This window comes from Diabrotica undecimpunctata, chromosome 3, assembly GCF_040954645.1.
Source record: "Diabrotica undecimpunctata isolate CICGRU chromosome 3, icDiaUnde3, whole genome shotgun sequence".
Lineage (NCBI taxonomy): Eukaryota > Metazoa > Arthropoda > Insecta > Coleoptera > Chrysomelidae > Diabrotica > Diabrotica undecimpunctata.
The window spans coordinates 136163639-136184730 of NC_092805.1; the positions used below are offsets into that span (position 1 = coordinate 136163639).

General features: G+C 33.6%; 1 protein-coding gene across 1 annotated transcript in view; it reads right to left on the bottom strand.

Moving 5' to 3' along the window:
- Positions 1–9: 9 nt before the first annotated feature.
- The window catches only part of LOC140437462 (suppressor APC domain-containing protein 2), a 72964-nt gene continuing 51881 nt past the window's right edge, over positions 10–21092 (bottom strand). Inside the window, exons 2-3 of the mRNA XM_072527005.1 lie at positions 11385–11597; positions 10–7062 (exon numbers count right to left, since the gene is read on the bottom strand). Of these exons, the coding sequence (XP_072383106.1) occupies positions 6937–7062; positions 11385–11597 (339 nt within the window). The 3' untranslated portion in view covers positions 10–6936. The remainder of the gene's footprint in view (positions 7063–11384; positions 11598–21092) is intronic.

Here is a 21092-nt window from a genome sequence, read left to right on the forward strand (position 1 = left end):
GCTGTATCACTTTTACATATTCCATAACAACACCGCTTCGTTGTTCCTTTTCATAAAGGTATCTTAATAATAGTCTATTACAAAAAAAATGATTTGCTATTTGTGTCACTTTATTTTTTCGATAACTAGACTTTCTTTGGTATTTTTTATATTAATTATCTATATTATTTATATTACTAACATAACCGGTTTGTTAACCAAATGCTTGTTGGAAAAAAATGGCTGACACTATTTTTTGATGAAAAGTCCTAGATGCGTGTCCTTCTGACACATAGATTTTGCATGTTTGCTCCCACTTCACTCTTCCATCGCTTCTGTGGTCTTCTTTCATGTAGTTTATTCTCTTCTTGACAACCTTTCATCATCCATCCTAACTACACATCGAGTTAAAATCTATAACTACACATCGAAGTCATTGAAGTCTAGCGATTTCTAAAATACATGTTTATTTGAAAAGTTAGTAGTAAAGTTTATGGTTGTATGGATCCAAAGATCTTGCTTTCTAATTTTTTGTTTAAATTTTCTATTATCACCCATGTCTCGTATACATAAAATATTGTTGGTGTAATGATAATTTTATATATTTTATTTGGATGTAAGATTTTGGAGCAGATAGGCAATAAAGTCCTGTCCTTTGTGGTTAACAGACAAACTTGTTTGGGGTTCGTATTCTTCTCTTAAATTCCGAAGGTATTTTACACTTCTCTTACGGCCTGTACACATGAGGGCGTTAGACGTCGCGTTGAGTGCACGTTAGAAAAAAGTGATATCGTACACAAGACAGCGCTTAGTGCCGCGGTTTACCAGAATGTCGACAGCCAATACGGTTATGGAGTAAGAGGAGTTAAATAGCATGTATTTGGTTGTTACACCGTAGATTCAGAGCAAGCAAAGACAACAAAGAAGATGGTGGGTGCACCCTTTAATAATTAATGATAGATTGACCATAGGTTCTTTTGTGACTCTGTACCCCAAATTGAGAAAATACCCTCAAAAGTTTTTTAACTATTTCCGAATGAGTATAACATCTTTTGATGAACTGTTAACTTTATTAAAAGAATGCTTATCACCATGTGAAAATGCAGTTATGGATGGGATTTTACCCGAAGAATAACTCGTTGTATCATTACGGTATTTATTTAGGTATATCAACTTTTTATATAATCAAGTTTCTTTAAACCTCTCTTTTAAGAGGAACTGTTGTGGCATTTGGGAATAGTTATTGTGCCTTAAATATTTAATCATGGGTGAAAATTATAAAGAGACTGTTTCACTTTCTTCAAGGGGACAACACAAAACAGAAAATAAAGATAATTGGAAGAAAAACATTAAGTCTACGTTGTGTAATAGTGCAGGGGGTAAAACTCCGCTCTTGTATTCGTTATATTCCATGTCCCAAATATATCTTCCCTTTTGCACTTCATCTATGAAAAATTCCGTATTAAAATGTTCAACTTCCATTATAGACAGATCACTTTTCAACACGGTACAGCGACGTCAACAGGGCAAAAGCGAGCGCTTGATTGTGAACATGTGTACGATTACATACCTCTCCAAGTAACTATAAACGTACTGCAAACGCAGCGTTTGAAGTAATATTCTTCGAGCGCCACATTTTGACGACTTTGGTTCTAAACGCGCGCTTGCATGTGAACGATACCATTTGTTCCTTGGTACTTGGAACGCGGCGTCTAACGCCTTAAGTGTGTCAGGGTCTTAGATAATTACGAAGGTTGTGTGTAATTTTCTATTAATTTCTTATCATATCCAAATTTACTTTTTTGTGTTCCCTATATTTTATCTGTTCTTTGTCAGATTTTACAGGTTTGCAGTACATATTTACGATACTGTGAAAATTGTTTAGTTAACCAACTGGATGTTAGAAAGAGTTTCACAGTAATAATTGTTATGCATCATGTGCGATGTCCACTTTTTGAACGTAGGCAGCTCTTCTGCATATATCTGTGTTGTATGTACACAAATATACAGGACCTCAAGATTAACTTCGGACTCAAAACGACTAAGTGTAGAGGTGCTGTGCTAGACAGATTACTTCGTAGTTTAAAGCAGCCACCATGGTAATACTTTTTGATTAAGTTGTGGAAATCGAACCTACATCATTTGGGACCAAAAGTGAATACACTCACCCCATCTACTTAGGCAGCCATTTTGATTTTATAATTCTGTTTATTTTATTAATTAATCTATAACCACTGTTTTAGACATTATGTATTGCCTTAGTCACTTGAAATATTTTAGTAAAAATTTCGGGTTCAGGAAACTATATTGATATTCAAATAAAGTTTACTATATGAATTGGTATGTACACTTCACTGAATCAGGAACAAAATTTATTATTTTTGTATAAATCTTAATAGTCATCTAAGACCATGCACCTAGATAATAATCAAACTAGTAGGCTGTTTTAATGATGCCACATAGTTTCACAAGTAGTAAAATCAAGAAACAAAGAGTAATTTACAAGCAACAAAGCCATTACGATATAGACGACAGTATTCTGATCGACCGCTAGCAGGCGCTTAAGTGGGCGCTAATAAAGAGGTGCCGACCCTCGGTCCGACCATAGAATTTGATAGAATCGTACCATATTATCGATTGCCAGGTAAAATAAATGCATTATTTTAAATGCGAGCATTCACTTCACTGTCAGCGCTATGATCTAGGCGAGGATACGATGGTCTCCGTTATGAACGTACCCTAAGTCTATCGGAAAGCTTCTTCCGGATATATTTGGCCAGGGTTTTACTTTACCAGATTTTTTTTACACCTTTTCCTCATTGCGCCGCTCATGCTCGTTAAACCTCATTAAGTCATCCAGTTCCATAGTCTCCCAATGTTTGAGTGTTATTTGTTCCTTGTACTACGAGAAGCGAATGGATGATCACTCCCTACATATACGCATGTCGAGAGAAAGCTAATGAAATCTGGGTGTCATGTGATATATCCGAATTTGATCCGTTTTTTTTCGGAAGTAGTCTGTTATAACCGGTCGTACTACAGCCAGTTGGCTTATCGTACATCTTCCATTCGTGTAACCTTCTAGCTCAGGTTTTGGTGTTGACGACCACTTACGTAGCCGGGACTGACGACTTTCTTCTTCTTACGGTGCCTATCCACTCCGGATGTTGGCGATCAGCATAGCTATCCTAACTTTACTTTTAGCTATTCGGAATAGTCCGGTTGTAGACGTATTGAACTTCCTTAGGTTTTAAAGCCAAGATATTCTTCTCCCTGGTTCTCTCTTTTCAAATACCTTGCCCTAAAGAATGAGTTGCTATAAGCCATATGTGTGTTCATTTCTCATAACATGGCCAAGATATTCTAATTTGATTGTGTTAGTGATCTCGTATTCCTTGCCCATTCTACGTAGGACCTTAATATTAGTCACATGATCCTCCCATGAAATTCGTAAGATGGCCTGTAACACCACATCTCGAAAGCCTCGAGCTTTCATAAAGAACTTCAGAGAGCGTCCATTCCTCTACTCCGTATAATAATGTAAATCGTAACTTCTGAAAAGAGACTTTATCTTTACGAACGCTGATCTTGCTTTCCCTATGCGTTATTTTATTTCCGTAGAGTGATCCCATTATCTGTTTATCTTAGTAATAAGATATGTGTATTTAATATTTCGTGGTTACTAACTACCATGTACGTTGTTTTGTTCGTATTGAGATCCAGCCCATATTCTCGACTTGTATCTGATATGCGCGACATTATATGTAAATCATCTAGGTTATCTCCAAAAACTACTGCGTCGTCAGCATATCTAATGTTGTTGAGACGCACTTCGTTAACTAAGACGCCTTAGTGTAGTTCTCCCAGTGGTTATTAGAAGATACGCTCCGAGTACATGTTAAATAGCACTAGAGGCAAAATTCATCATTGTCTCAATCCTCTATCTATGGAGATTGTCTCTGTCAACTGGTCATTCACTTTAATGTTGGCAATTTGGTTGTAATATAAACTATATATAATTCGCAAGTCTCTGTCATCCAAGCCCGCCTCTTTCAAGATGGATATGAGCTTGTCATGTTTTACTCTATATAGCATCAAATGCCTTTTTGTAGTCGATAAAAAAATATATACATTGCAGTTGATATCCCTGCACCTCTGGATAAGCACTTGTATAGCGAATAGAGCTTCTCGGGTGCGTAAGTTATCGCGGAATCCAAATTTTGTCCATGACAGTTGTTCTTCGTATTTTTTATATACCTAGTCTGTTATGTATTACTTTTAAAAACGTTTTAAGTAAGTGGCTCATTGGGCTAATTAATTCCAGTTATATATATATTTTGTTACATATAGTCGTTATCCATTTTATTCCTTCTTCGTCCATAAGTTTCAGGAATTCTTTATAAAATTTGTCAATCCCTACAGCTTTACCATCTTTAGTTTTTCTAATAGCTGCCGTGACTTCTTTAATGGTAATCGGGGGTCCTGTTTGGCATTCTATGTCTTCAATATCAACCTGCCTTCCATCTGCAAATGTTACTTCCACATATTTCTTCCAAGTGTCTAGTCTCTCTTCCACACTTAGTAATGGGTTACCTTGGTTGTCTGCCAAACGTCCAACTCTTCTAGGCTTGTATAAGCCTGCAGCTTCTTTAACTTTTTTGTGCATATTGAATGAATCGTGTTTCTGTTGTAATAGCTGTATTTCCACACATTGTTCTCTCAGCTGTGTGTCTTTACCCATTCTGATTGCTTTTTTGATCTCTTTGTCTATTCTTTTGTATAATGTCCTGATCTTTGACCTTTCGCCTCTCTTCCATCATATCTAGAATCTCATTTCTCATCAACGATTTTTTTTAATTGTTGTTGGTTTGAGGAATTTTTCTTGAATGTCTTGTGATACTCTATGTAATTTTTCAAGCTTCTGGTCTATTGAATCCGTTTGAATAACGGTATTCAAATTGCTATGTATATACTGTTTTACACTCTGTTCTGTGCGTTGGTCTTTGAGTAGCCTGATGCCGTATTTTGACTTGATATCGGTTCCTGGGTATGTCTTGACTGATGTAATGCTGTTACAGAATCATTTATTAATCATAATGTAATCTATTTGATTTCTGACTATGTGACCTGAAGTATCTTGAGGTGATTTCCACGTCTATAATCTTCTGTATGGGAGTTTGAAGTAAGTGTTAGTAATTACAAACTCTTCTGCTGATACAAATTCACCCAATCTGTCTCCAAGCCCAAACTGTCCTATGAATTAAGAATCAAGGTTAGATCCTTTTTGGGAAGGTGTTGAATAATTCATTATAGAATGCTTCACTTATGTCCTCTGGTTTGTCAGCTGTAGGAGCATATACCTGGATAATGTTAGTTTTTATTGAGTAGGTGTCGCGTTTGAAATGTGGACATTTAGAAGATTGTTAAGGAATCCATGGGTAGATAGAGTCACGAAAACAGAAGTGTTAAGGAGAATAGGCAGAGATAGGAAAATGGAAAATACAATAAAAGAAAGGAAATTGCAATATCGGACATGTGATGAGAGGCGAAAGACACAACATCTTGAGACTCATAATTCAAGGAAAAGTAGAGGGTAGGAGAAGCGTAGGAAGAAGACGCGTTTCCTGGTTAAAGAACCTGAGAGAGTGGTTTGGTTGCAGCTCAAGGCAATTGTTCAGAGCAGCCGCCTCGAAGGTCAGAATAGCCATGATGATTGCCAACCTTCGTCGCGGAGATGGCACTTAAAGAAGAAGAAGATCAAGTTAAAGGAAGAGCATTCTTTCCGATATGGGTACAAAGTTTTTAAGATGTCTGGGAGTTTTTTTATTTAAGATTATACTTACTCCATTTTCGTGTCTTCCGTTGGGGTTACCCGAATAATATATGTGATGATTATTAATTTCAAATTGAACAGAGTTCGTCCATCTCATTTCGCTTATTCCCATGATGTCTATTGATAGTCTATCCATCCTCTTGAGGATTGTCCTTTTCTGCCGGATCTTGGTATCCGAATCCCATGATCAGTATTATCTTTTCTTTGATTAGTTATCCTATTGCTGACGACTTTACTTGCCCTGATAATTGAAAATTTTCTGGTGTCTGTGCCGGGATGGAACCCTAGCCGTCCAGTATCTAGCCATGAGTTATGGATGCCTCGAAGTTGAGCCGCGCTTAGCTTTCAGTTGGTCGTGCTCTCAGCGGCACAAAATTAGCGACCACGACCGAGCATAAAGAGCACTTTCATGCTCTAATTGTGTTGGTTGGGCACTTTATCGCTTAATAATAAAAACTCACAAAATAATATAAACAGTTGATAATATTTTAATGTCTTTTACAAAAAATATAAAAATCTCTATCACTTAAGTGAGATATGGAGTCCTTCTTTTACAATTATTCAAATATAATACATAATAATTCAGTAGTATCTAAATAGGTACAAGTAAGTATGTCTTACTTAAAATTATGAAATTGTCTGTTTGAAAAATACATAATATTTTAATGGCACAATTCATTTAATATGTAAGATTGTAAATAACACAAGTTTCTTGTGCCCATAACCCTATAGTCTATTTTAAACGTTTCCATAAAACATTTATTTGAAGTGTTCATATGAATTGCTGTAGTAATATTATAATCAGTTTGATTTGTTTACAATCGCAACATTCATCTACGTTAATAAAACATGGCGTCATCACAAATAACATTATAAAATATTATTGATATTTTTAAACACTTCTGAATTATCGTGTATATGAACAATTCCAGACAGTTAAATGTTCTGTAATACAATGTTATGATCCTTCATAATTTTATGGCACCAAATACTTCATTTATATTTTGTCAAAAAAATAAAAACAGGTAACTCACAAATCTTCACAAAATCACATTTTTTAAAGTTTGTACAAAAATGTATCTTATTGAATAAATTGTATATTTATTATTACACTAGTGTTTTAATTAAAATACAGCTTCTTCTTGCACATTGCTCCTCTTAGAAGGGACTGATCTCATCTGTAGGACTTGGATTAGATTGACCTTTTCTCTTTCCAGTGCTGATATTCGTTCACTTTTTTTGCTAACTTCCTAAAAATACAAGAATAATGTAATTTTTGTATTTCAAAACTATTAAACAATTTTTAAATCAGACTTTATATAATTATGAACATGATAAACTTAAGAGACTGTAGCTAGTTTTTAAGAGATTGTTAAAATATGTAAAATTCTGTCAAGTTTAATATCTGGATGCCATAAAAATAACGAGACCCATTTAGCCTCAATTTGTCACTTTGCTCAGACTTGGGATTGACAGTGGAGCTATTGAGCTACTCAATCAACCGAACGAATTTTACAGGCAAAACTTAAACCTATCCGTAGAATATTTTTATGAGATATTACAGGGTAAAGTGATTCATGATAGTAGTAGATGGTGGAGTATCTTTTAAATGAAAGGCGTGTGAACCGACACAACCTTATATTCATTGAATAAAAAGTTTAAATCAATAAAAAATCTAGGCAAATCTCTAAAAATATGATAGTTAATAAATTAACTTTGATCAGATAAAAGGCATATATCGAGCACAGTATAATTAAATCTTGCCCAAGTACTTTCGATCCCTAGATCATCTTCAGGGGCATTTCGTCAATTGTGGCCTATCCGGCAAGAACAAGATGTCATAAACATATAATTGTACATTACACTACAAATGGACAAACAAACACTTTAAAATAATTTAAGGAAGGCTACATTACTTGAAGAAGCCGGAGACAGAATTCTGTCTCCGGCTTCTTCAAGTAATGTAGCCTTCCTTAAATTATTTTAAAGTGTTTGTTTGTCCATTTGTAGTGTAGTGTAATGTACAATTATATGTTTATGACATCTTGTTCTTGCCGGATAGGCCACAATTGACGAAATGCCCCTGAAGATGATCTAGGGATCGAAAGTACTTGGGCAAGATTTAATTATACTGTGCTCGATATATGCCTTTTATCTGATCAAAGTTCATTTATTCGAGCATTCAACCTTATATTTAGTTAATAAATTGTCAACGTTATATATATATATATATATATATATATATATATATATATATATATATATATATATATATATATATATATAGTTTATAGTCACCGGCACGGAGGAAAACGGACACCCTTACAAATTGCCCTGATCTTTTCATTTTTTCTTCGGTTCTTTTTACAAATATGACAAAAAATGAACACGGTTTAGCAGAAATCGCCAAAGGTAATTTTTAACAACAAATGTCTTTTAAATTTAAATTTTCCAGTTATTGTTAGGAAATCTCAACAATATTAAAACTATCCTCTTACTCTTACTTTAGTGTTACAAGGAGGCTGCGCACTTTCAATTGTTTTTACTATGACATTTCTGTTTATTATGTCTTTTGAGTGTAGAAATTGTTGCATCTATTATTCAGGACGGAAGAAGTCAGTTTACGTAGATAACAGATACAGAGTTTCCCGCAGTACAGTGCAACGTTTCTTTGCTAGTTTTATAGAGACAGGATTTTACACTCGACGTACTGGAACAAGTCCCTAGAGAAGAACTACTCATCAAGGCGACCGTTTTATAGTGTGTTCATTACTAAGAGATCTTCATTCAACTACTATAGAGGTAACCAGTCTTGAACGTATCAAAAATGTAAACGTTAGTGAAGAAACCCTTAGAAGACGGTTGAATGAGGATAACCTGAATGCCCGAAGTTTGTATATTTTTCTTAAAATAAAATTTTTAGCACGCCTTTCCTATCTGACGCATATCTTAAAACTTCTATCAGATACAATAAAACGTAAAAAAGTTTGTGTGTTTCGACAATTTTTATCAAAAATTCCAGGGTTGCCCATTTTTCGTGTCGGTGAATATATATATATATATATATATATATATATATATATATATATATATATATATATATATATATATATATATATATATATATATATATATATATTGTAGCGTGATTAAATAAAACGAGCGGTTCGAATTTATATACATACATTTATTTATAACTTTACAGTTCGGTAGTATCTTAACAACTAAACTCTACTTCTAACATTGTTACCTATATATACTACAGTTACTAGTTTCGAGAATATTCTGGCGTTGTCCCACCTCTAATTCGCCTACGTGACCGGTTATTCTCTCTCGCACTCGATACGCCGCGAAATTTCGAGAGTATTAGAGATGCAATGCAACCGTTACCTGGGCCGTGCCAAAAGTATGTTCGTAACAATATATATATATATATATATATATATATATATATATATATATATATATATATATATATATATATATATATATATATATATATATATATGTAAAAAGTTAATAATACGTTGGGCCTCCACAATGTCTTCTGCACTTAGAAGACATTGTGGAGGCTACTCATCCCAGGCTACTTTTACCTCGTTCCGAAGTACCGGTGGAGAATGAGATAAACGGAGTATGGATTGTCTTCAAAAAGAGGCAATGTAATTCTAGATGTATGTGGTCGGAACATATGGATCCACTACCTTCTCGGTGTAACTAACGTAGGTCACGTTATTTCTGATGAACACCAAAGATGATCTGTTTCCATAATTTCAGTAGCATCCATACCATATTTCCAATAGTGTACTGCACATGCCTTTCCGAAAATTGAGGATCTCGTCTTTTACCACGTCGCCTTATCACTCTTGCACGGCCAATATGCATACCCAAACAGAATCTGGATCCACGCTAAAGCCAATGGTATTCCATTTCAGGTCCTAGTTCAGCCGCCATCTGCACCATGGCAGTCGATCACTTCGGTGACTCTAAGTGAGAGGTAGGACAAACTGAGGACGGTATGAAACAAGTCTAAATCTTCTTATCCGGCGATAAACATTTCGCATTGTATTAGGCCTTCTATACTTTCCAAACTGTGAAGGGAAATACCATCACAGTCCTTGAGAGGATTAGTGGAGTTTTGTGACATAAACAATCTGCTTTTGATGGTAGGAAGTGAAGCAAATGCACATCATACCGGCTAGGGTAGTTCCAATATTAATCAAAGGGGGAAAGAAGTTATAGAATTTCTCTCTGTAACAAAACTATCCTGGAGGAAATAGTGACACAAACCTACATTAAGGACAAAATCGGGGCTGAAATATTGGACTTAACTTTAGCTTCTGTGGATATTATTAACGAAGTTAGGGACTATAAGGTTGATGACGAACCATCACTTTCTGATCAATTCTGAATTCTTACAACGAAGACGCCTATGGAGCTATTCCGATTTGTAAGGAAAACGAATTTGCATAAATACCAGATCAGGGTTGATGATATGGTGTAGAGCAGCCGGAACCTGCAGCAAGAGATCTCATCATCTGAGAAAATTGACGCTGTAGCGGAAGGAGTTCTGCAGTGCATGAAATCAGCTTTTGGAAGAAGTATGTCCACTTGGGAAGGTTGGTAAAAACCAGGTAACCCATGGTGGACTGAAACCCTAACTGATCTCTGGGTTCGTCATAGGAAAGCAAGGAATAAGGCTAAGCGGAGTGGTAGCCAGTAGGACTGGGAGCTTTTCAGGGCTGCCCAGAGAGAATTTATAAGCCCAAATATTCAACTGATTTCCATGTAAGCTAGGGAAATAAGTATGTAGCTTGGATGTCATAAACTTAAATCAATTGAGGAAAATGTCCCGGTAGCAACATTAAAATGAGTTTTGGAATAATTATTATTAATCATATAAGTATCGCTAATATTCAATATATTTTCGACAGTTTTTCCCCAACTTAAGGTTTTTTTAGAAGCTCATATTGTATTGTAGATATTTAAATCTCCAGCAAGAAGAATATATGAGGGAAGTTGGTATATGAGGAAAACCAGTTACGCCTCAGTTAAGCTATAATTTGGAGGAATATAAATGCTACAATATATACAGTATAATTTTATTTGGGTAATATGTAAACAGACAATGTCGACAGTAGCATCTATAATTAACTTTTGTAGGTTTTTAAGTCAAGGATGAAACGTATAACATTTCTATAAATTAGAATAAAGTTAGCAGTGTTATGGTTATGAGCTATCTGAGAGATGTTCCTCATTCTGAGGTTTCAGTAATGACAGAACAATTAAACTCATCGCATCTGCTGTGTATGACTGAAAAGCTTATTTAAGTTTATATATATATATATATATATATATATATATATATATATATATATATATATATATATATACATTTATTAATAATATTCTTGTAAACCTATATTTTAGTGACCTGTCTGTTTAAAGACGAAGGATAAACAGTATACATGTCTACATATACGACGTAAACTGCCAACAATTTATCTTTTAGCAGACCAATGTAAGTTTCCTTTTAATATTGATTGATTTTTTAAAACAGTGTGATATTTACCTCGGTAAGTAATCTGTTTTGCTGTTTTAATCTATTCGTTATATCTTGTGGAGGTGGATGAATTGGCGGGTAATGATTTACAGCTAGGTTCATATGAAGCGGAAGTCCTCCCCTTTCCCAGCTTTCTGTTAATGTCGCGAGATGGCGATTCACTTCCAGTACCCTAGCACGTTGAAGTTCTAACCGCTCCTGGTGTGCTTCAGACCAGTGTTCCTAAAATGAAAGAAAATATTTATTGTGATTTTAAATGTTAGTACCATAGAATATTGATTATATAATTTATATTGTAGATGACATTCGTTATACATTGGATTACAGGAATAAATAGGAAATTAAAGTTACCAGCCAACTGATCAGTAAGAGCACAATATAGATTTTAGATATATCCATAATCATCGACATTATATGATTAAATTGTAAGTGCCTCTTTGCAAATGTTGAGGTATCACTGTTGATGGTATAATAAAATAGAAAAATTTTTGATATTTTTGTTAGTCTTTTTGGATAATTTTGTTCTAAATTAAATATACTAATTACTAAAGCTCGGATTTATAGGCAACAAAAATTGAAGAAAAAGGCGTCTATATAGGCAAAGATTTTTATTAAAAAAGGCAGGAATATTAACATTTAGGCAAAATATAGGCAATAAAGGAATATAACTTATTATTTATTGTACAAAGTGAATTAACGTAATATTAACTTAACGCAGGTATATTTACACATCATAATCATAACATTAGTATAAATAAACTAGTAACTAAATAACTGTAAATTAATAATTAAACATTGTAACCACTTAAAATTTTATCATTAATAGAAACAACTAAATGTTTTTCAATATTTTCGGTCTTAAAACTATGTCTTCGATCACTTAAAATTAATTTGTACATTGAAAACGAACGTTCGACATCGACAGATGTAATTGGAGCATATTTCAGAGCGGATAATAAATCTGGCATAATTTGAAATTCCTCGGAAAATGTCCCATTCAAAACTTTAGCAACATTAGCTAAAAACGAAAAACCTTCATTCTTGTCGAAAACATATTTCATTTTTTTTTTAATTAATTGACCGTTACTTCCAGGTGCCGATTTAATTTTCGTCTTTAAATTATCTATTAGTTTTACTGACTCACATAAATTTATCTCTTGTTTTTCTAATAAGGTAATTGTGGTAACTATTAATTTATAATTGTCATTGATATAAGCGAGTTCCTGTTTCAATTTGGGATTTTTTAATATTTTTTTTGCTTCTCGAATGGCTTCGGAAATATCATCATCAAATTCTGACATAACTAATTCTATTTCATTGCAGTGTTCAAAGTAAAAAAAAAACTGCTTCGAGCCAGGTTCCCCACCTTGTAATTACTGGTTTAGGTGGCAAAGGGAGACCGGGAAGTCTTTCTTTATATATTTGTACCCTCAACGGAGCCTTTACAAAAACTTTTTTCATAAAATTTATAAAATTATTTAGCAACGGAAACATATTTCTTATTTCTTCAGCAATTCTATTTACCCCGTGGGGTACACAAGTGCAATGAATTAAATTAGGATAAAAAATCTTTAAATTAACAGCAGTTTTTAACATATATGCCGCAGCATCTGAAAGCATTAAAACTATTTTATTCACTGGTATAGCGTTGGGTAAAAAGAGGTTTGTTAAACTATTTTGTATAAATCGACTTATTGTTAAATTGTTTGTTTTTTCCAATTTTTTACCGGCAACTAAATAAGGTTTTCTCGCAAAGTTTTCGTTCAAAATTCCAATCATTAAATTAGCTATATACCTGCCGCATACATCTGTCGTTTCATCCACGATAATATACAAAAAATTGCCCTCTAACTCCCGCTTAATTTTTGAAATACATTCCACATAACATTTTTCCACAGTATGTTTTCTCAATGTACTCTCTCCGGTAAGGATTTATTAAGATATTTTTCGAAAAAGCATTTAAAACTAGGGTTATTAACTTTATATAGAGGAATGTTGGATGCAATCATCATCTGGCATAAATCAAATTTAAATGCGTCTTCCTCCTTTTTTTTGAACTGCTTAAATTATCCCGCAGAGATATTTGGGCTAACTTAGAGGAATTTAATTTTTCCAAATTACGTTTATGAAGTGGAGTTCCCCAATGCTGGTCAATAAAGTACTTTTTTCTACTTGAAATCTGAGAATTAAAAAAAAATAATTAGAATTCTAAAACCGCTTTAGAATTTAGTTATGTTGTGGGACGAGAAAAAAAGAGAAAAAATAAAACTTACCGATTTGCCGCATGGTTTACAAAATGCTCCATCTCCTTCTAGAGATAGTTCCGAATAAGGTGCGATCCATAACCTTAATTTAGATGTCATCTGTTCACACAAATGTCTAAAACGTTTTAAAACGTGTTCTTTGCTTTTCGGTATACGCAACAAAACTAAACTAGGATATAGCAATTTGTGACTAAACTCTGATACAGTAACCGACTGTACAACTGATAATAAACTAATAAAGCTTGGGGATTTCCAAATAGTTAACCCTCAAGTCTCGATCAGGTACATTTTCCTAGAAATCTGTTATATAAACAAACCATTGATATTTTATTATTGACCCAAAATTTTATTATAGAATGGTTTAGTAATAGAATAATATCATGGGTAGTACCATGAAATTTTAAAAAAGGCACAAATAGGCGGAATTTACGAAAAAAGGCAAAAAGTGCAAAAAACAATTATAATAGGCAAAATAGGCAAAAAAGGCATTTTGCCTATAATCCGAGCTTTACTAATTACAACAAGAAGTTTTTTACTTAATTTTAAGTTTTTTTAAATTATAGTGCAAACTACTAAGACTTTTCACTTTATAAGTTCATTTTTCCTTTCTTCTGTACCTGTTTGTGGAAGTGGTCCTTAACTCTAATTCCTCGTAGATATGATAGGTGGTTTCTTCATATTTATTATTATAGTGTCTCGAATTCTCGATTGTCAACACTTTAGATATGTGTCTGTGAATTGTCTATTGGATTCTGACATTCTCCACACTCATGTATCGAAAATGCTTCCTGCTTTACTGTAATAATGGGACGAACATCATGCCTTGCCAGTACAGTATATATACACAGGCAGACAAACGAAAAACAACATGATTTCAATAAGGTCATGTCGGCAACTTATCAAAATACATACATAATTCTAAAACAAGATGCATCTTAGAAATTACAAAAATACAAACTATTCTATTCTTTTTTTACACCATATTATTTCATATTCAGGTCTTTCTACATGATTTGATTAGTTATTTCTATTTTATTTTATTTTGTTTATCATATCTCCAATTTTTGACCTTTATAATTTTTAATTTATTCAACTCCACCTTTTTCGAAGGGCCTTCTTTTTTTTATTTCTCATTGGATCTCTCTATAGTAATGCCATCCCCTATTTCTGAAACACACACACTCTCTGTGTAGGACTGACTGATTTTATCACTCTTTTTATATGAATATCAACCACTCTTCATGACTTAAACATTATTTTTAATAGTTGCTGCATTAGTTACGCCGTAAATTGATCGTAGTATGGAATCCAATATCACTTGCTGCTTAAACAATCAGTAACATTTCCATCGATCCTTGTTAAGACATTTACATTATACTACACAAATTCCTAGTTAGTAGTTTCTCGTTAAACAGAAAAAAATTGAACTAATTTGATCAATATTTTTAAAAATTTCTCAAATAGATGATTCCTTCTTGTTATATATCTTTTTCAGGGGCCTTGTCCGTATTTAGACGTTTTCCATCATCATGTTTACAATTTCCTGAAACCTTTCCTTGTATTATAAGGCGAAGTAAATGATATTTGGGCCCTCTAATTATGTGGACGATCATCTGTAATGATCAGATGTAATTCATCTTCATTAGAATTATGCGAAACCCATGATATTTTTTAGGATCCGTCGATAGCACAATTCGAATGCTTCTAATTTGGTAAGCATTGTGGATTTTAATGTCCAATATGTATCGACAGGTTTCTGTTACATAAAACTGGTTTCCAGGTCATTACTTAATATTTCGATCCTGGTTATTATCTCTTCATCAGAGTCACAATTTACATTTAACCAGCTGCCGAGGTATTTAAAATGGTTTACGCGTATCTCCTTTTCATTAAGCGAGCGCAAACCTTAATCTATATTAATCTTTTCAACCGCTATCCACTTTGTCTTTGAAATGTTAATTTTAAGGCCTCTCTGATAACTTGCTTCACTGACCAAATCCACTAATTTTTGGAGATCTTGAAAATTCACTTCTGATACTCCTTCTCGTCTATCATACAAAGCCTCCCTAAAGATTTCTTCAGAGTACAGATTAAAAAGACTGGGTGACAAACACAACCCTGTCGTACTCCACGTTTGATGGGTAGTTTTTCAGACTATCACAAATTTAGATAGAGGCTACTTGATTGGAATATAAGTATTTTAGCAGTCTTATATCGTAATGGTTAAGTCCTGCTGCCCGCAGGCAATTGAAAAGTTGTTAAAATGTTAAAATCTATGTTGTATTGTATACATAAAATCTCGTAATAGACTATCTCTTATATTCACAATTTTCATTAAATGAAAGAACATTCAGCTTCTTTTAAACTTAGCGCTCTACACTAGTGCTTCGCTTCGTGGTCATTATTATCATTTACTAAATAAAAAACCCAAATAAGATAAAATAAATGAAACAAAAAATCGTACTACATACGTAGATGTAGTCCGTACGTTAATGGCTCCAATTTAAGAAACTGGCAGGATCCTGGTCTAGCTGGCGTTTCGGCTATACGACCGTTAACGAATCCACTGCCCCTACGAGTCCGACACCAAAATGAAGGTGCCACGCCACGTATACCAGAAACGTTTCGTGGGGCTTCACCTTCCCCGTAGTACCTGTGTTGCGATTACCGCACCTACCCGTTAACCCACCCACGGGCGGATAGGCGAAGCAGGCAGAGGAATTTCCACCTCGCACGTAGACAGATCGCCGCTGAGGATCTCTCCTCTACCACTCTTGAATCTCCTGACGGGTACCTGCCGGGGCATCAATACCACGCTTGACACAAGGCCAAGAGAGGTGTGTACGGGCCCAGCTCGTTCAACCTCGCCAGGTTCTCTTGGAATGAGAGTAGAGTAAGAGTGGTCCCACGAAAGTCTCGTCTCGGATACTAGGAATGTAGACCGGTGACCGTGTCGCCTAAGCGACCGTGTGCGTTTCTACAAACCCGACACCTCAAGCGACGGCTCTCCACCTCTCGATTCCTACTTTGCTAATTCCTACCCATAAGTCGCCTCTTACGACAGGCAGGGCCTTCTCGCCTCGGCCGTATTCTTATCTCCGCGAGCCGAACGGAGAGAACAAGCAGACTGAAGAGATTTATGGGAAAGCAGCAAGCCTACCAAATCTGATGAACCAACAATCAACAACGAAACCTGTGCATGATAGAAATTTTGGCGATTACCGACACGATTTAATGCAGATAATAAGAACTTTTAATTTATTTAATTCCTGAACTTTTTGAAATAATCTTTTTTGAAAATGATTTCCGGAGTGAAAATCGACACGATAAACAGCAGTTAAAAATGTAATTTTCATTGTGGCTTCACAATTAATACTTACATTATTGCGTACTTACAATTATTGCTTATTACAAACGTAATATTTAACTTGGACATGCTACAAGAAATCAGTTTCAGAACCTTTTAGATTATTAATTTATTATTTTTTACATTTGTTAGTCTATTCTTGATGTACTATTTGTGAAAACACGGATTTTTTAAAATAGCATACCAAAAACCGAATACAATACATATTTTTTCGCGCCTCCATGGTCCGTGACATACCACCGAGGATATTTGAATCCGGCGATAAGTGAGCACTAGTGTATTTCAACATAAACTTCTTTTTCTACAAAAATTGAAGAACTAACGGTTATTACGAATAATATTTTTAATCCATAATATTTTAAAAAATATCCAAAGTGTATGATTATGTTATTGTGTAAAGAATATCTATATTATGTGTGCTGAACTGCTTGGTGTGGTCACAAGTGACATCTTTACCGGTGCAAGAAGACGTGCTAGCGTTAAACGTAATTAATACTGTATAATTTTGTGGTTTTTGAGGTAATAAGAAGGTTCTAAGCAGTCGGCCGTATATAATTTAGGGTGCATGCTCTCATGTTAACGAAACCAGAAAGAAACGTTGATAATAATAAGATTTTATATTTATTAATCTAAAAAAAAGGAAATTACCAACCTTTAAAAACCACTGTGGAACTCGAAACCTTAAACTGAATCTTTGGAATAGTTTGGTTTTACGACAACACAAAATATCAGTGGACGGTTAATGGTTAAACAGGATATAAAAGAGATTGTAACTGTAAAATTGAATATGATATGATACTGTATAGTGCGTTGTAAATTCTAAGAGAGAGAAAACCTCAAAACTTTATGTAACTTCTCTTCTACTTCTATGTCGGTGTCTACTTTCATTAGAAAGTGACGTTAAACAAAGAACTATGAGTTCTAACAAAACAATATTTTAGGTACAAATATCGTCATAAAATTTCTTGATATGTAATTAATGTTGTACTTAGGTTACTAAATTTCAAACAGGGTTGAAATGAGAGATATGACTGTTTTGTCCCTAAAAACATATTATATTGATGTATATTTAAATACTTAATAAATAATTAAATATTCTTTGTTCTTTACTCATTTATTATCTATATCATAACTTTACAACTATACACGATGCATATAACTCACAATGCTGCAAGTAAAAATAAATATACGAGCAAGTCAAATTGACGAGCAACGCGAAGCAAAAAATGAAGTTGAACGGAATCAATGGAATCCAAATTAACAACGTAGAAATGTCACTGTGTGTCCCCATTGCTAGGCGTTTAAGTTTAAAGGTGAAGCCTCTGGATTGTGTTGCGTCAGTAGCCAATTCAAATTGATACCATATATTGGTTTCCGGAAACGGTCCAGATTCTATTCATTTTCAACTCATAACCCTAAGACAATATAACGTCCTGTCGGGTCAGCTGGTTGCTTATAAAATCGAGTTGATTAATAAAATGAAGAAACAAATATCTTAATAAAATGCAGTTTAGCAATGATGAATGGCACTTTTATTTTTTGACGAAGCCTAGTTTGATACCCAATGTTAATACAATAAAGAAATGTTGAATATAGAAATTCCATGTATATATTAATTCATACAAACAGGGGATGCGAATATGCATTTTATATTGTAATGGAAAGTATGTTTGGGTAGAAAGTATCCTATTACTTTTTGCTAAAAGTATAAAAAATAGTTTTTCATCAATATATACACAGTAATTTAATTGAAACATGGTTTAATGACTCAATTATTACCCAAATTGGAACTTAACAGTGTTATTGTAAGGGATAATGCACCTTATCATTCTAGGTAAAAGCGTTAAATTACAACATATTAATAAATTAGAAATTCATAACTAAATTCTAATAAAGAATGACTTATACTTTGTAGAACATTACATTAAAGAATAACTGCTTGACGTGCAGTGGGAAATTTTGATAAGGAGTACGTAGTTAATAATTTAGTTAATAATAAAATAAAGATACTCAGATACTAAGTAATAAGTGATGGTTACGGTTGGTAATATACCTTGGAGAACGCTTGGTGGTAGTGTGAGTAGTTAATGCTCAATCTGCAACAAAACTCTGATCAATATCCTCTGATACTGACAAATAAGTGGGAGGTAATTCCGTTTTTTAAATTTACAATACGATATACTCGTACAACCTCATGTAATTTAGTTGTGAAAAAGATTATAGAAAACAGCGAAATTAAAAATAAAGAAATGATTTTCAACAGTGATCAACAATGCCCCTTTTAAAGACCATCTAACCTTACTGGTAGAAACAAAAAAATATTAAAAATCTTTAAAAAAGCACGGGCTGGAAAATACTTCATAGCCAAAAAACATAATTATGGGGTGGGAGACATATGAGAAAAGATCAATTTTATGATGTTGGAAAGACCAGTGATTTCAAATATTTGCGTCTGTTATGAGAAAATTGTCATGAAAAGAAACAAATAAATAGTAGACTTACAAAAAAGTACTCAGAAATATTTTTAAATCTAAGTTATTATCAAAGAAGATAAAACCTACAATAATTATAGTAAATGCCAACGATTACGTATGCATGTGAGATGCAAGTGCTCTACACACAGTATTGTAATCCGGCCTCGAGAGGCACTCGTTAGAAACATTCGGACATACATAATACTGGTTTACCATGCGAGGATTACTTTGTGTGAATGCCCTGATTATTGAGACATTCATCTTGTGTCCTCTTCTTCATTTGGGGTAGTTTGAGATGCTTTTCTCTTGTTTTCTTCGTTTGCGCTATCTTGATTATGTCTTATATGTGTTTATATCTTTAGATGAAGTCCTTTGTGATGACTCAACGTACGATGATTATGTGTGGACTCCTTCGTAGTCCTGTTTTTGGAGATTCCTTCTTTTGTGATTTTGTTTGTTAGCTTTCGCCCCGATGTTTTAGTAAATTTTTGTTTTTGGAGATAGTGATACTAATATCTACTTAATATAGAGGAGGTTAACTTGTTAGTGACATAATTATCTTGTAACAGACTTTATCTAGTTATTTTATATGTTATATCCCATTATTTGATGTTTTCGTCGTATTTGCTTCTATCATTTATATCGTTACTTCCAAGCTCTCTGAGTATTTTATTTAAGTAATAGGTCAGTCAGTGGTCCGGTACGGAGTTGGGTAGTTTTGCTGCGGCTCTCAGGCATTTATTCTGAGCCGTTTGGAACTATTTTTGTTTGATTTACAGGTGTCACCGCACGCTACTTACTCATATGTTAGTATAGGTATAATAATGCTGTTTATCAGTATGGCTTTGGTTTTAAATGATGGTTTTCTTCTTCTTCCAATTAATACTCCGAGCTTGACTTGGATGTGTTTTGACTTGTTTATAGTGCATGTGAAAGTTAGTTCCCTATCTAGCTTGACTCCCAGATATTTAGCTTCGCTTGTCCATTCATTTTGGGAGTTGAACATTTATGTGGTGTTTTGTGTTATGTAACTGGAAATTTTCTCTTCTTTTAAAACATAATAGCCTGGGATTTGTCAGGAGTTACTGCAAGTTACTGCTTTTATTGGTTGCACCCATATTCTAGCTCATTTAGAGCATGTTGTAAATATCTAACATAAATTTTGTGGAAGTTTTGAAAACAAAGTTTTCTTTTTATTTGTTTAGGAAGTTTTTTCCTTCATCGGAAAATAATACGTTGATGCTGAAACTAAATTTGTTAGATTCTAATTTTAAGAGTAGACAAGTTGAAAAGCTAGTGTTCATTCGGAAAAATATCCCCATGAGATTTTTTTGCATAATCACTTTCATGAGATACCCCAGCATAAGGTTCAAGAGGTCGATCTGGCGAAAAGTTGTTCAATTTTTTTTTAACACTTTTTTTAAACAAATTGTAACAAATTAATTAAAATCCTTTGTAAAAGGTATATATTTATATTTATATAGGTATAAATTTAAATATATATATATATATATATATATATATATATATATATATATATATATATATATAAATATATACCTTTTACAAAGGATTTTAATTAATTTTTTAATATATGGTATACAGCCAAATA